The sequence below is a fragment of the Borostomias antarcticus genome, assembly GCF_949987555.1.
Source record: "Borostomias antarcticus genome assembly, chromosome: 23".
NCBI classification, from domain to species: Eukaryota; Metazoa; Chordata; class Actinopteri; order Stomiiformes; family Stomiidae; genus Borostomias; species Borostomias antarcticus.
The window spans coordinates 19,905,352-19,920,575 of NC_140256.1; the positions used below are offsets into that span (position 1 = coordinate 19,905,352).

General features: G+C 44.1%; 1 protein-coding gene across 1 annotated transcript in view; it reads left to right on the forward strand.

The window, feature by feature from the left end:
- hsd17b3 (hydroxysteroid (17-beta) dehydrogenase 3) overlaps window positions 1-15,224 on the forward strand; it is a gene marked incomplete at both ends in the record, with an annotated part of 28,995 nt that overhangs the window by 11,560 nt on the left and 2,211 nt on the right. Inside the window, 5 exons of the mRNA XM_084456900.1 lie at window positions 399-445; window positions 552-627; window positions 782-889; window positions 1,007-1,074; window positions 15,090-15,134. Of these exons, the coding sequence (XP_084313026.1) occupies window positions 399-445; window positions 552-627; window positions 782-889; window positions 1,007-1,074; window positions 15,090-15,134 (344 nt within the window). The remainder of the gene's footprint in view (window positions 1-398; window positions 446-551; window positions 628-781; window positions 890-1,006; window positions 1,075-15,089; window positions 15,135-15,224) is intronic.

The window sequence follows — 15,224 nt, forward strand, 5'->3', positions numbered from 1 at the left end:
TAACAGTGCTGCACATGCCAATCAAGCCTGCATCGGTGCAGACTCGCTACCGAGGGTTTTATAAGCCACTTCCACTTGGCGCAAAATTGGTTTCAGATGGCACTTAATATGGCGCGGCCTCCGCGTGAACGCGCAAACCGAGGGGGAGTGCATGGGGCGAGGGAAGAGGAGCTGGATTCGAAAAGGGCCACAGAGGAGCTGCACAGGACTACAGGAGAGCAGACAGAGAGCAGCAGCTGAGAGACAACTGCTGACTTTGGACTTTGAGTGCCTCAAGTGCTCAGAATGGGTACTTCACGGATACCTCTGACCTGACCATCTGTCTATCTTTCTTTGACCCTCCCTCTCTCTCTCTCTCTCTCTCTCTCTCTCTCTCTCTCTCTCTCTCACTGCTGCAGTTGTCACCGGTGCATCAGAAGGCATTGGAAGAGCATATGCCATTGAGGTAAGCCACCATGGTCTGTCAGGAGTTCATGTGTATGGAATATGGGGTTCAGACGTTGACCCTGCTCGTCCATCACTAACACATTTGACCTTTGACCCCCCACAAGCTGGCCAGCCGGGGCATGAACGTCGTCATCCTGAGCAGAACCCAGGAGAAACTGAAGCAGGCAGCCAAAGAGATAGGTCACAGGATCTCATTCAAACATAAGATATCTCCTCCTAGATTAATGTACTGTAGTATTAAAAAAAAAAGTCATGAATCCCATACTTGCCATGATTGTCACCAACACTGCCATGACCAAGTCTAAAGGTGGCTGAACAGTTCTCTGTCTCACAGAGGAAACCACGGGGCAGGCGGTGGAAGTCATTGTAGCCGACTTCACAGAGGATAACGTCTATGAGGACATCCAGGAGAAGCTTATGGACCTGAACATTGGTGTTTTAGGTGCAATTTTACAAAATATTGTTTCATAGTCCATGAATACATGGTCAAACAGACATATCAAAATTTGATCCTAATCTGCTTTCTACTGCTAAATGTCATAATCTCTGTCTGATCCAGTGAACAACGTGGGCACTCTTCCCAGCCACATTCCCTGCAAATTCCTCCACACTAAAGACCTGGAGCAGGTGAGGGGAGGGAGATTAACAGTAACATGGATTCATTTACCTGTGGGCTTGTACCCTCTCTGCTTCCTGTCCTTCCCATGTACACAACATCGGCGTTACCTGCACACAGACCATGCGCCATGCGTCAGCCACTGGGCCTCGGCGTTACCTGCACACAGACCATGCGCCATGCGTCAGCCACTGGGCCTCGGCGTTACCTGCACACAGACCATGCGCCATGCGTCAGCCACTGGGAAGGGGGGGCAGATTGTCAACTGGTAAAAACATACAAATAGAAATAAAATTGATCGCTGATTTTTCACCATAGACATGAGTTGCCTTGAAAACATTGTTATTCAATATTAGATTTAGCGTGTGGTTTGCCTGGGAGGATGGAGGGGATTTCCATGTCTGTGCTTTTGATTTCCCTCTCTGATTCATTTTTAGCGCCGGGGGGGGGGGGGGGTTATCCCCCCTTCTGGTCGTCTGTAACAGACTTACTCTCATTCGAGCGTTGAACTGAATACATCGATTTCTCAAAATCGCCCAGACATGGCACAATTCCTTTAGTCCTATAGAACATGCTAAAAAGTGCCGTCATGCATTCATCTGCTCCTAATTCCCGGCAAAACCTGACTGCCCTTTCCTGGTGAATGCAAGGTGTCACTCAGTGCATCTTATTATCAGTTAGCCTAGTTGGATCTGCACTCTTGACAAAACGAGTGTAGGCCTACAGTTTCTACCACTCAGCAAAGCCCAGAATATCACAAGAGGAACAACTTCTTAAAAAAAGCGACGATACATTTTAGATTAATAACAGCAATACCTCAGAATGGCATTGTGATAGCGAGTAATATAACATCCACGACTACGAGAGCACTTAGAATAGGCTACATGATAGTTTATATATAGCCTATGTATTATAGGCTATTATCCTCTCACATTTATTGTGGTTAGCCTACATCTTTAGGTCACTGGTCATCTTTAGGCCCATTTAGGGAGTTAGGCGCTCGTTAACTTAGCCTGGGGGGGGGTGAGGCAGACACCTTTTCGTGGTGCCCCCCGTCAGTAGCTGCGATTAACCACCGTAAGCGAAGCAAATCCTGCCAACTGAGGGCCCCCACCTGGGCTGGTGTTCAGCTGACGGCCCCCACCTGGGCTGGTGTTCAGCTGAGGGCCCCCACCTGGGCTGGTGTTCAGCTGAGGGCCCCCACCCAGGCTGGTGTTCAGCTGAGGGCCTCCACCTGGGCTGGTGTTCAGCTGAGGGCCTCCACCTGGGCTGGTGTTCAGCTGAGGGCCTCCACCTGGGCTGGTGTTCGGCTGAGGGCCTCCACCTGGGCTGGTGTTCAGCTGAGGGCCTCCACCTGGGCTGGTGTTCGGCTGCCACAGGCGGGGAGAGCAGCCAGTGGAGCCCAGAATTCTGCAGCTGAACACTGAAGGGCTCACTCCCAGTAAAATGGACGTCGTCGAGCACCTGGCCTGCACCACCAAGGCCCTCGTCATCCTCCTCCAGGACCTACTATCGCTGATAACCATGCCTAAACTCGTGGACCATGTCCCGAGCAAGCAGGGCCGGCCCTAGCATTTCAGCAGCTCTAGGCGAGATTATGGAACACCTTCAGTTTCGTTTTGCTGACGGGGGGGGGGGGGTGCTGCTGCGCGATTTGTTGACGGGGGGGGGGGGGGGGGGTGCTGCTGCGCGATTTGTTGACGGGGGGGGGGGGGGGGTGCTGCTGCGCGATTTGTTAACGGGGGAGGCGCCCGGCGCTGGGCGGAGGCGCCGCACCGCATTGCGAAGCGTAATAGAGACAGTAGGGATTACGGAATGAAATTATTTTAATAAAATAATTTTTTTTTTTTGGTGCTCCTTGGCCAGGCGCCCCTTGGCCATTTGGCGCCCTAGGCGACCGCCTATTTCGCCTATGCCTCGGGCCGGCCCTGCGAGCAAGCCAGTGAAGTGATGACACTTCTGAAAGGCCAACTGGAAACGCTACCGCCTCCTTACCCATAGATCCACAAGGTGCCTCCCACCACCTAACACCAACAACATGGACAAGGCGTACCGGGAACTCTGCGGCATACTGGTGAAAGTGGCCAAAAAATCGGACGTCGCAATAGCTACAAACCGTGTTGGGATGCGGACTGTGAGAGTCTCTACTGTGCCTTCCTCCAGGCCCCCCCAGGAGCTGAGTCAGACAGACTTGCCTCAGGTCTGAAGGAGACAAGAGCGCTGGGGGGAGGCCATTAACTCCATCGACTTCTCACACTCCAGCTGCAAGGCATGGAGCATCCTTAACATCCTTTGACCGCAGATCAAGTTACTTTGATGACTCAAGACATCGAGGACAGCTTTTCTGCTAAGCTGCTCTGCCTGCTGCCGGGCAGGCACATGGTCAGCATGATCGTGAAGCTTGTCCGAAACCGAAAGAAAAATCTTGGCCATGACGGCAGCTCATTGAACCCACTCACAAGCTCTCCTGAAATTGATACATGAAACGTGATTAAACGCTAAAGAGGGTGGAAAAAATATGCCAGCTTGTAAGGAATGAATCTCCACTCAGCCGGTACTGAGAAAGAATTTGCAGAACTTAAATGGGAGGGGAAAACTAGGAAGAAAAAGAAATCTGAACAAGATAGAAACATCACGATGGAAAAAAACAAGATTCAGCAATTGTCTGGTGAGCTGAAAGACTTATTAACCAAGGAATTTAAAGAACTACGAGATGAACTGAAAGACTTTCGCCAAAACACTGAGCAAGACATTAAAATGATTATGCAACAAACAGAGGATTTGCTCACTAACATGAAGTCGGTAGAAGGCCGCATAGATGAACTGGAGACCAGAGTGAGTAAACTGGATGATGCAAAGACTATTGATCAAGAAAAGACAGAAGCATTGATGTCCCAGATGGACTTTCTAACAGATCAGATGGACTATCTAGGAAACCAATCCAGACAGAACAACGTCTGCATCTACAAAGTAGCGGAAAAAAGTGAAGGCAGCGACATGACAGCTTTTGTCAAAATAACTGATCAGAGAAGTTCTCTGAATTTCAGGAGATCTTCACATTGTACAAGCACAACGAAGTTCAAAACAGCGGAAGGATTCTGCATGACCCATCATTGTTGCTTTCTTTGAATATGACATGAAAAGAAGTGTTCCTGCAAGCAGGAGGTGAAGTACAAGGACGAATGGATCTTTTGGGATCATGATTTCTCGTTCAGAATAAGACAACAAAGACTGAGGTACAAACCAGTTAGAGAACAACTGAGGCCAGAAACATCAAGATGCATATTCTGGCACCAGCAAAGTTGAAAATGTTTAATGAAGACAGAACAACTAGAACATTCCCGAACCCTACAGCAGTGATAAAGCAACTCGAGGTGAAAGGCTTCTAGAAAGCAGGAGGAAGATGAAGATTCATATCAATGAGCTGGAGTGTCTCTCCCTTTCTTCCCCTTCTCTCTTCTCCTCTCTTTCCTTTCCCTACCTCTCTCTACTCTTTTTTTTTCTCCTTGGATTCGAGTGAAGAACATTGACAAGGTCATAAGACACTGCAGAGGAGTTTCCGTAGATCACGACAGAGCGGAAAAGGGGACATGGTAGCCTACATTGCAACACCGTAGCTTACACCGTGACAAGAGGCTATATGAACTGGAGGTAGGAAAGCACAATGATCAATGGAAATAATGAGGGATCATGACTAAAGGTAGTTAAGTGCCACTCTGATTCTGGTCTTTTTACAATTAATTACCTCCTCTGGTTAGAATCATGCCTGACTCATGGTTGGCTAATGTCTCCCCACAACTAACAAGTCGTAATTCGTTTGGACTTATAATAATGTATTTCCTTAATCAATAATTGCAACTAATTCATATTTTGGGGAAAGACTAGGCTATAATAATTTGTACAGATGTGGGAACATAAGAATGTAACTTGACCCGCGGTATTCTAACAGGCGCTTTACGTCATTCCGCACCACCGCTCGCCTGCCCATAGGGGCGCAGTAATACCACTCATTGACCCATTGCTGGCTCGCACATTAGATTAGCCTACCGTTCTCAAACTCCTTGTTGTCTGTCTGGTTGTAATTTAATTATTACGAACAAAGCCTATCTATTTATAGTTTCTATCTCTGTAACTGTCGCCGGGTCTATATCTGTTAACTGTCGGGACAAGTAGAAGTTTAATACATAGGCTGAGTGTTCTCATATGGAACATGGCATCAGGACGAGTAAGATGGCTAACGGAGATGACCAGAGATGTGTTTGAAATGGTTCACTCACTCCCTACTCCCTATTACCATGGATGTATTGAGTGTGACTCATAGTGAACTACATGGGGAATGATTTAACAGTTTTGGGACACTACATGGAATATAACTGCGTAAGATATTCATGACTCAAACAAGCAGACGCGCCGATCACTGATGGCAGCAGGTTGAAATATCAGGTAGTATTCAGGTTCCATGTTTAGTTGAATGATAAATCCCATATAAATGGTTGGAATTCTAATGATGTGCAAGTGTGATTTTGTCAACTTAATGCTGTCTGCTAATAGCAGGCTGTGAAGCTGCACGATGAGACCGTGATAGCACGTTAGCTCACGACAGCAGCTTCCATAATATTAACGGTAGCTGTCGGTGGCTAAAAAGCAGATAGCTAACTTTACAACGTTGATTCCTGTAGCTATTTTGATGCTATAAGTTCAACTTCTGTTTCTCGGGCAGGAACGGAGACGAACTCGCATTAGCAGCAAAGCAGCTAGAGGAATGATCGTGCGGTCTCTTTAGCCCTGAGACCATCAGGCAGGCAGCAGGAGGTCGTTGAAGGCTTTATATATTATTATGATATTATGTCTAATAATACATTCGTTGAAAGTACACAGGCTGATCTACTATACGGAATTGGACCGAGGAGTGTTCTCATATGGAACTAGGCTGCGCGCCCGCCCGCGACAAGAGCTGAATTGTAGTCAGCTTTCCCCTGCGCGCAGGACGCGTGCGTCGCCTTCTCCGAGCGAGAACGCAGGCGGAATTTCGCTCCCCCTCTGAAACGGCCTTGACTCCTGGAATCCCAAGGTCTTTCATATTGAAATTCTCTTGATGGTCTGGGAAGAGACGTGTTAAGGGAGTGCATCAGTCGTGAGCCTTGACAGTAGATACCAGCCTGCGCTGCGCTCAGAACAAAGTTGGATGAATGGATGGACTTTTTGGAATCCTGGAAAATGTTTATTGCGCTCTAAAATCATGAAAGCATAAATGTAAAAATGCAGCAACAGAAGTAGTCTAGATGAGTTGGTGGTTTAAATGAATGGCAACACATAAATTCAATGGCCGGTCATGGCAAAGCACCCGCTAACGCAGGCTACCCCCCTCCCCACGATCCAGGGCTAGGAAACCGGTTCATCCAGTTTATTTGAATATAAAAGAATTTGGGGGGGGGGGGGGGTTACAATAGTCTAGTCCAGGTTCGCTGGAGGACCTGTATTTTCAGTGTTTGCTGGTAGCGGACTGCATCGATCAATGCAATGACTCTTCAGTTTTACCCTTTTCATCAATAAAACATCATTTTTACAACCATGTCTCATTGATTGGGAAGGCATTTAGAGCTGCCGGTCTATTAGCCTACATTCAGACTCAGAGGATGACATAACTGTTTATTGAGAAACAATTGGCTATATAAAGAAATACCACAATGCATGTAGTCTAGATATATTACATTATGGTTATACACTTTATGGTAGACTGCCCTCTCGCTCGCTAAGCAGGCTACATTGTGGCTGTTTTGTTCATCGCCTATAGGCTACACATTAGAAAAATGTTTTTTTTTATATAGACCTAGAAGGAATCATTTCCTATTTTAATACAATTCAAATTCTGCTTAGAGGGAATTAATTTCAACGGACATTATGACCTGAGCATAATTAATAATTATCTAAGTTAATATAGGCCTATGAGAACGCAACGCTTTTTACGATAGGCTAGGCCTATGCGTCTTGTGATTGTACTGTAGCCTAGGCTACAACTTAAGGCTTGCCCTATTGAATTCATTTTATAGCCTACTAGGCTACTCATTATTATCGAATTATCTAGTTGATATATGAATAAAACAATAAGCCGTTTTAATGGCTATGGGCTACTAGTTGTAGCTATATGATGCGCTCTGCTCTTACGCACGGTTGAGGCGGCAGCTCAAATACACTTCGCACATATCCTCTGCTATAGCCTCTCACAGACAGCTAGGTGCACTTCATGCATTGGTAGACAGTTCTGCAGCTTGTCTTCACCATGCAGGTATTTTTTTTGGGGTATTCTTCTGTGGACACTGCGAGGGGCGCAGCCGGTGGCTGTTTGGAGGCCAGAGCGCGCAGCTCTTCAGCCAACTGGAGGATGTCGCGTCTGGGGAGGCTCTGCGTCTCTCCACCAGTCCCCAGCGAGTCCAAGCTATTCCCAATGAATAATACTTATTTATAATAGCCTACGTAGCGCGAAACTGTGCATATAATAGGCTGTAGCCAGCGCGAAACTGCGCATTCCCTATAGCCGTTCATGGAACGACTGGCGGCCGGTATAAATAAATGAAAACGTACACGATATTTTCTTATTTGAATGATCTTGAATATATATATATTCAAGATCATTCAAATAACAAAATATTGTGTATATTGTGCATGTGAAGGCACTCACTGTCAAACCTGCCGCTATCTATGCACAAGATAGTTAATGTCCGGATATGATTGGCAATGAGTGATCTTTACTCATGGCGACTATGTCAATTTTATATGGATCCACAAGTCGATCAAGCTTATTTTTTCTTTGTATCGTGCTGAAGCCATATAGCCTACTGCGCTCAGACTTGGCTACATTAGCTGGTGCCCTGTCTTCAAATTTACTTCCGGGGTTTACAAGTAGCCTACCAGTTGAATGCGTTCCAGAAACACTCCGTGTTAAGGGAGTGCATCAGTCGTGAGCCTTGACAGTAGATACCAGCCTGCGCTGCGCTCAGAACAAAGTTGGATGAATGGATGGACTTTTTGGAATCCTGGAAAATGTTTATTGCGCTCTAAAATCATGAAAGCATAAATGTAAAAATGCAGCAACAGAAGTAGTCTAGATGAGATGGTGGTTTAAATGAATGGCAACACATAAATTCAATGGCCGGTCATGGCAAAGAACCCGCTAACGCAGGCTACCCCCCTCCCACGATCCAGGGCTAGGAAACCGGTTCATCCAGTTTATTTGAATATAAAATAATTTGGGGGGGGGGGGTTACAATAGTCTAGTCCAGGTTCGCTGGAGGACCTGTATTTTCAGTGTTTGCTGGTAGCGGACTGCATCGATCAATGCAATGACTCTCCATGTTTTCCAGTTTTACCCGTTTCATCAATAAAACATCATTTTTACAACCATGTCTCATTGATTGTGAAGGCATTTAGAGCTGCCGGTCTATTAGCCTACATTCGGACTCAGAGGATGACTTAACTGTTTATTGAGAAACAATTGGCTATATAAAGAAATACCACAATGCATGTAGTCTAGATATATTACATTATGGTTATACACTTTATGGTAGACTGCCCTCTCGCTCGCTAAGCAGGCTACATTGTGGCTGTTTTGTTCATCGCCTATAGGCTACACATTAGAAAAATGTTTTTTTTTATATAGACCTAGAAGGAATCAGAATATGTGGAAATTTAACTTTAGCCTATTTTAATACTATTCAAATTCTGCTTAGAGGGAATTATTTTCAACGGACATTATGACCTGAGCATAATTAATAATTATCTAAGTTAATATAGGCCTATGAGAACGCAACGCTTTTTACGATAGGCTAGGCCTATGCGTCTTGTGATTGTACTGTAGCCTAGGCTACAACTTAAGGCTTGCCCTATTGAATTCATTTTATAGCCTACTAGGCTATTCATTATTATCGAATTATCTAGTTGATATATGAATAAAACAATAAGCCGTTTTAATGGCTATGGGCTACTAGTTGTAGCTATATGATGCGCTCTGCTCTTATACGCACGGTTGAGGCGGCAGCTCAAATACACAGCCAACTGGAGATGTCGCGTCTGGGGAGGCTCTGTGTCTCTCCACCATTCCCCAGCGAGTCCAAGCTCCCTCAATGAATAATACTTAGGCCTATTTATAATAGCCTACATAGCGCGAAACTGTGCATATAATAGGCTGTAGCCAGCGCGAAACTGCGCATTCCCTATAGCCGTTCATTGAACAGCTGGCGGCCGGTATAAATAAATAAAAACATACACGATATTTTGTTATTTGAATGATCTTGAATATATATATTCAAGATCATTCAAATAACAACATATTGTGTATGTTTTTTTCATTTATAATTTAACAATAGGGGGTGCAACAGAACACAATTTTAGGGAAAGTCATTGACAGGCGGACTTCAATGTTTTATTAAAATATAGTTATGTGCAAATGAAAACCCACAATCGTCCTATGGACCTTACCCCGATTTTGGAAATCAGATAAAGGCGTTCACAAGACCATTTCAATAATCGCATTATTACAATTATCGGTTGATGTCTCACTGTCAAACCTGCCGCTATGCACAAGATAGTTAATGTCTGGATATGATTGGCAATGAGTGATCTTTACTCATGGCGACTATTTCAATTTTGTATGGATCCACACCTCCGATCAAGCTTATTTTTTCTTTGTATCGTGCTGAAGCCATAAAGCCTACTGCGCTCAGACTTGGCTACATTAGCTGGTGCCCTGTCTTCAAATTTACTTCCGGGGTTTACGAGTAGCCTAACAGTTGAATGCGTTCCAGAAACAAAACGCAAAACCCCCACGTTCACCATATCTTTACTAACAAATATATTTACAATACTGTTATTTTGCGCATTTGACTTAACAGACACCACGTCTTGACCCGACGTCAGTTGCCGAGATAGATAGGCTACTGTAGGCCTAGATATATTATAGGTGTTCGTAATAATTAAATTACATCGAGGTGGATAAAACATGTGTTTGAGAACAAGGTAATAATAACAATTAAACGTTATTTGTATAGCCCCTTTCATACAGATACCTTCAGCTCAAAGTGCTTTACAACAGAGCATTTAAATTAAAGAATGTGAAATTTAATGATGCTTCATTCGTAGACTATAGGAGAAAAACACTGAGCCCAGCCTGCTAAATCTACTCAAAGACGCCACCTGGCGGTGGTGCATCACTAAAACGAAATAACACCCGTCTGAAATCCCACGAGATTTCCAACGGGATTTCCCTGCCAAATACCGCGACGTGAAATGCTGCAGCAAGTTACATTCTTATGTTCCCACATCTGTATCTTAGTATGATTATTATTATTATTATTTATGTAGCCCTATACTAATCATGATACTGTCTATTTTGTTTGGACTTATAATTATGCATTTCCTAAATTAATAATTGCAACTAACGTATACTTTGGGATAAAGATTAGGCTATAACGATTTGTATCTTATTAATATTATTATTTTATTTTTTAATGCAGCCCTATTTTGTATTAATCATGATACTGTCTACTTTGTTTGGACTCAATGTATTTCTTCAATTAATAAATGCAACTAATTCATATTGTGATACTGTCTACTTTGTTTGGAAGTATAATAATGTATCTTCTTAATTAATAATTGCATAATATTTTGGGGTAAAAGATCAATGCTATAACAATTTGGATCCTATTATTATTATTATTAATATTATTATTATTTATTTATTTACATTTGAATGCAGCCCTATTTGTTTTAATCATGATACTGTCTAAAATGGACTTCCTTCTCTTTGTATTATCATTACTGACTTGGTGAGGGAGGAGGTGGAGGGAGAGAGAATCATGATGAAAATTAGGGGGGAGAGGAGGAGGGGAGGAAAAAGGAAGAAGGGGGAAAAGTTAAGAGAGTAAATCATTTGGGAAAAGACAACATCCCAAATAGCTCTATATCTCTCTTAAAAAAGGAGGGCAAGCCAAGAGAACTGACGCACGTGAGACCACGGCAACACCCAATTGCGATGGACAGTCCACGCCCTAATGACCAGTCTGGAACAACGGTCACTAACAAAAGCTACCTAGCTTTCAGGTGGCACAAGGAACCGGTGCCAGGGTTCCATTTTATGTTTGTTTTGTCCCTGTCTGTTTTTGTCTATGTAGTGAACTCACCCCCCTCCCACTTCCTTTTCAATCAATCAATCAAAGCTTTATTTGTATAGCGCATTTCATACCCAGAGGCAACACATTGCGCTTTACAGAGAACAAGGGAGGTGGGCATACGACCCTCCTCTACATATTCCAGAGGGAAGCAAAAAAGCAGTAATCAACCGGGGGCCAGATAAGTCAGCTGTAAAAATTCTTCCCTGACCCCTCTCAACAAGGCAATCGAGCAAGCTCCAGGAGTATGTTTGTCTACCGGCTAAGAACATTTATAAAGCAATACATTACATTAAATTACATTTCAGAGTAAGAGAGGCTAAAAACATCATAGGAGAGACATGGCAAACACTGGTGTATGTCTGTGTGTGCATAAATGTGCCTGGGCCCAGATAGAGGCAGGGGTTGGGGTAGGGAGGGGGTAGGAAAAGGATACGGACCCGGGTTAGGGTGAGGGGAAGGGGATCTGAGCCCAGGACTTGTGTATGTCTGTGTGTGTGTGAGTGTGCATGGGTCCAGGTAGAGGTAGGGTGGGGGTAGGAAAAGGATACGGACCCGGGTTATACAGTATCTGTCTTTGAAATCTGTCTTTATTTGTTTATTTGGTATAAGGGCTTCACACTTATTTTCATTTAAATTATTATAACCTGAATATTTACAATATATTGTGATATTGTTTCCATCAAGCTTGGTAGGGATTGTTCAGGGGAAGTTAAATAAACACATCATCAGCGTATAATGACATCATCAGCATATAATGACATCATCAGCGTATAATGACCATTTGTGTTGTTGTTCCTTTATATTTACTCCATTAATATTTTTGTTTTCACTTTCTGCAAGTGTTTCTATACAAATTGCAAGTATAATTGGTGAGAGGGAATCTCCTTGTCTTGTCCCTTTATAAATGGGGAATCTTCTTGAGAGTGTACTGTTAACCTTTACTTTAGACATAGGGTTTTTATTCATTGCCTGTATCCACTTACAAAAGTTTTAATGGAACCCAAAACTTTATACTGTACTCTCAAAAATACACGGCCATAGCGCTAAATCAAAAGCTTTTTCTGTGTCTAACGTTATTTTTTTGCATAGTCTATTATATTTAGAGTCCGTCTGATGTGATCTGCTAGTAGCCTACCTGGTATGAAACCACATTGATCATTTTCTATTATATCCGGGATGATGTCCTTCTATTAGAATAGATGTTATTATTTTATGACCAGTATTCAACAGTGAAATTGGTCTATACGAAGAGCACTTAGCTGCGTCTTTGTCTTCCTTAGGGATCAATGTTATTAAGGGCGAATTCCACGTTTCTTCCCATTCTCACGTCATTGCACGTGACCTACCATTTTCCAGGAAGTAAGACATTATATACTTTGATATAAGATTACAACAAAAGTAGAATTTTGTAATTTTTTGGGCATACATCGTTGAATAGGTGAACACTATGACCAATTATGTGAACCAAAATGGGACAGAATGCTTTTTTCATTTCAGTGTGACTTTAAAGGTATAATATGTAATATGTGGATAAAATAAAAAATAAAATAAAAAATAAAACATCCATAGGGCTTTGTGAAGGCTGGAGAGTAAAAGTATTGCTTTTCCATAAAAAATTATATTTTGTCTGAAATTATTACATTATGAAATTTTGACGGCCCGACAATGACACTGTTGATATCATACCAGCCAATAGTATTACAGTGTTGGTACTGCGCGCTGGGTTGCCAGGTACTATTATAGCTTCACCACTGTTAGATTAGCAGTAGCCAGCAAACATTATACTTCCATGAATTAGCAGCATTATAGATGTTGGTTAATGAGTGTGCGACTATAAAACGGCAGCTTTTACGTCCACTTCCGCTCACTCTTTTCAGCTTAACGTTTGGTAAAATGGCAGTTCTGCTTCTCCGCCTGAGCCCCGGCGAACCGTGCGATACGAATCTCAAAAGCTCAGTGACCGAAGAAGGAGCAAAAGTCAGATAAATATCGGGCCAGTCTTTGCTCCTTGGACGGAGTTTATGGAGTTTCATGGGATAAAGTCGCATGGTGACATGGCTACTTTTCTACTAGACCGGTAAGATAGCTAACTAGCTATCGTTATCTTTCTTGGAATCTGCATAGCCAGACCTAAGGTTATCTCCACACTACCGCATCTAACGTAACTTATTACATGGCACAGGAAATATTGTACCGTATTGTATTGTAAATGAACCATGAAACCTGCAATAAAGTAATAAAAAAAAAAAAACGCTGAAACCGCAGCTTCACCCTCACCACCGGTAGCGACAGTGAAGCAGGTTGCGACGCCTTAAGAATGGTGTCCCCCAGGGATCTGTCCTGGCCCCCCTCCTTTATAAGATCTACACCTACAACCTGCCGATTACAGTCTTCAGGAAGTACGCCTACGCAGACAAACTTGCGCTGGTGTACTCCGCTGGAGACTGGCAGGCCGTGGAGGAGACCTTGAGCCAGGACATGCAGACACTAGCTGCATACCTCCGGCAATGGAGATTGAAGCTCAGCGAGGCAAAGACGGTGTCGGCAGCCTTTCACCTTAACAACAAGGAAGCCAAACGTGAGCTCTGAGTGCACGTGCACATTGACGGAACACTCCTGCCATGCAGCGCTGAACCAACCTATCTCCACATAACATTGGACAGGTCGCTCACGCTCCACCGACACCTCGAGTCACTGCGCAAGAAGTTAACAGCTTATGTGGCGTTGATGAGGCGACTGGTCGGAGCAGGCTGGGGCCCCGACACAAAAACACTGCATACGGCAGCCCTAGCCCTGGTCTTCTCGACGAATATTGAATGAATATTGCGCACCAGCCTGGTGTCGCAGCACTCACACCTGCCTCATCGACCCGCCTATCAATGAAGACTTGCGCATCGTGACAGGATGCCTGTGTCCCACTCTTGTGGACAACCTTCCCATCCTTGCAGGCATCCAGCCCTCTGGCCTCCACCGCAAAGGAACCACAGCACATTTTCGCCTGCTGGGCCATGGAGCCCCGGTGTCTCATGTTGAGACACCCTTTTGTGCCTGCGCCTGTGTCTGCTGAACAGCCCTCCACCAGTTTCCCACACCAGTAATTCCACTGTCACCTCTTCTGATACCTGTTCTCTCCATTACACCCTCTCTCTCTCTTTCTTTCTCTCTCTCTGTCTCTTCACGTCTCTCCTCACCAAGTCTAAAATACAGAAATAGGCCCTTTTCCAATATGCGTACTTGTCCGTACTTGTGTCCTTGTGAAACGTCATCAGTCGGAGCCCAAGTACTGTTCCAATTCAAAAGTACGCAAGTCCCAAGTCCGCATCAAATGCCAGGATGTGTTCTTGCTCTGCCCATTTTATGGAGGATGCATCGGAGCAGACTTGTGTGGACTTGAGACAGACGGATATCCCAGAAATCATTTCGCATCAAGCGGCTGTGCTAACGGTTGTTAGGGCAACACCATTGAAAATGCCTATCTAAATAATCTATCTAAACAGATGTTATTTGGATAAAATGGCCACATAATTGGTTTCAATTGTGGTAATTATCCGCATGAAAAGCAATGAAAACGTAAAGATATTTACTTTAAAACAGTTTAAAACGCTTTTCAAAATCCTAGCAATGGTGGCTGCCGGTGTCCACACCAAACAAGCCGAGAAGGTGACGTCAACAAGGACGCTGCTGTTCAAATTGCTGAATGACTGAACTTGTGTCCTTCCGTCCTTGGAAGTTCATACTCTGATGAGAACTTCCGAAGTCCAGACTAGCAAGGACGCAAGTCCGAACTTGGGCGTACTTGGTATTGAAAAAGGCCCATAGTGTCTGATGCAACATTGTCGGTGTTTGCTTTTCTGTTGTAGAGAATTACAAAAGTGATTAACTGTAACGTGAAAGCCATGGTCAAGGTAAGTGGCCCAGTAAACTTACTTGTACCCAAGACCCTGACAGTCCCAGTAAACATGTCCCCACACCAGAGACCCTGAGTCCCAGTAAAC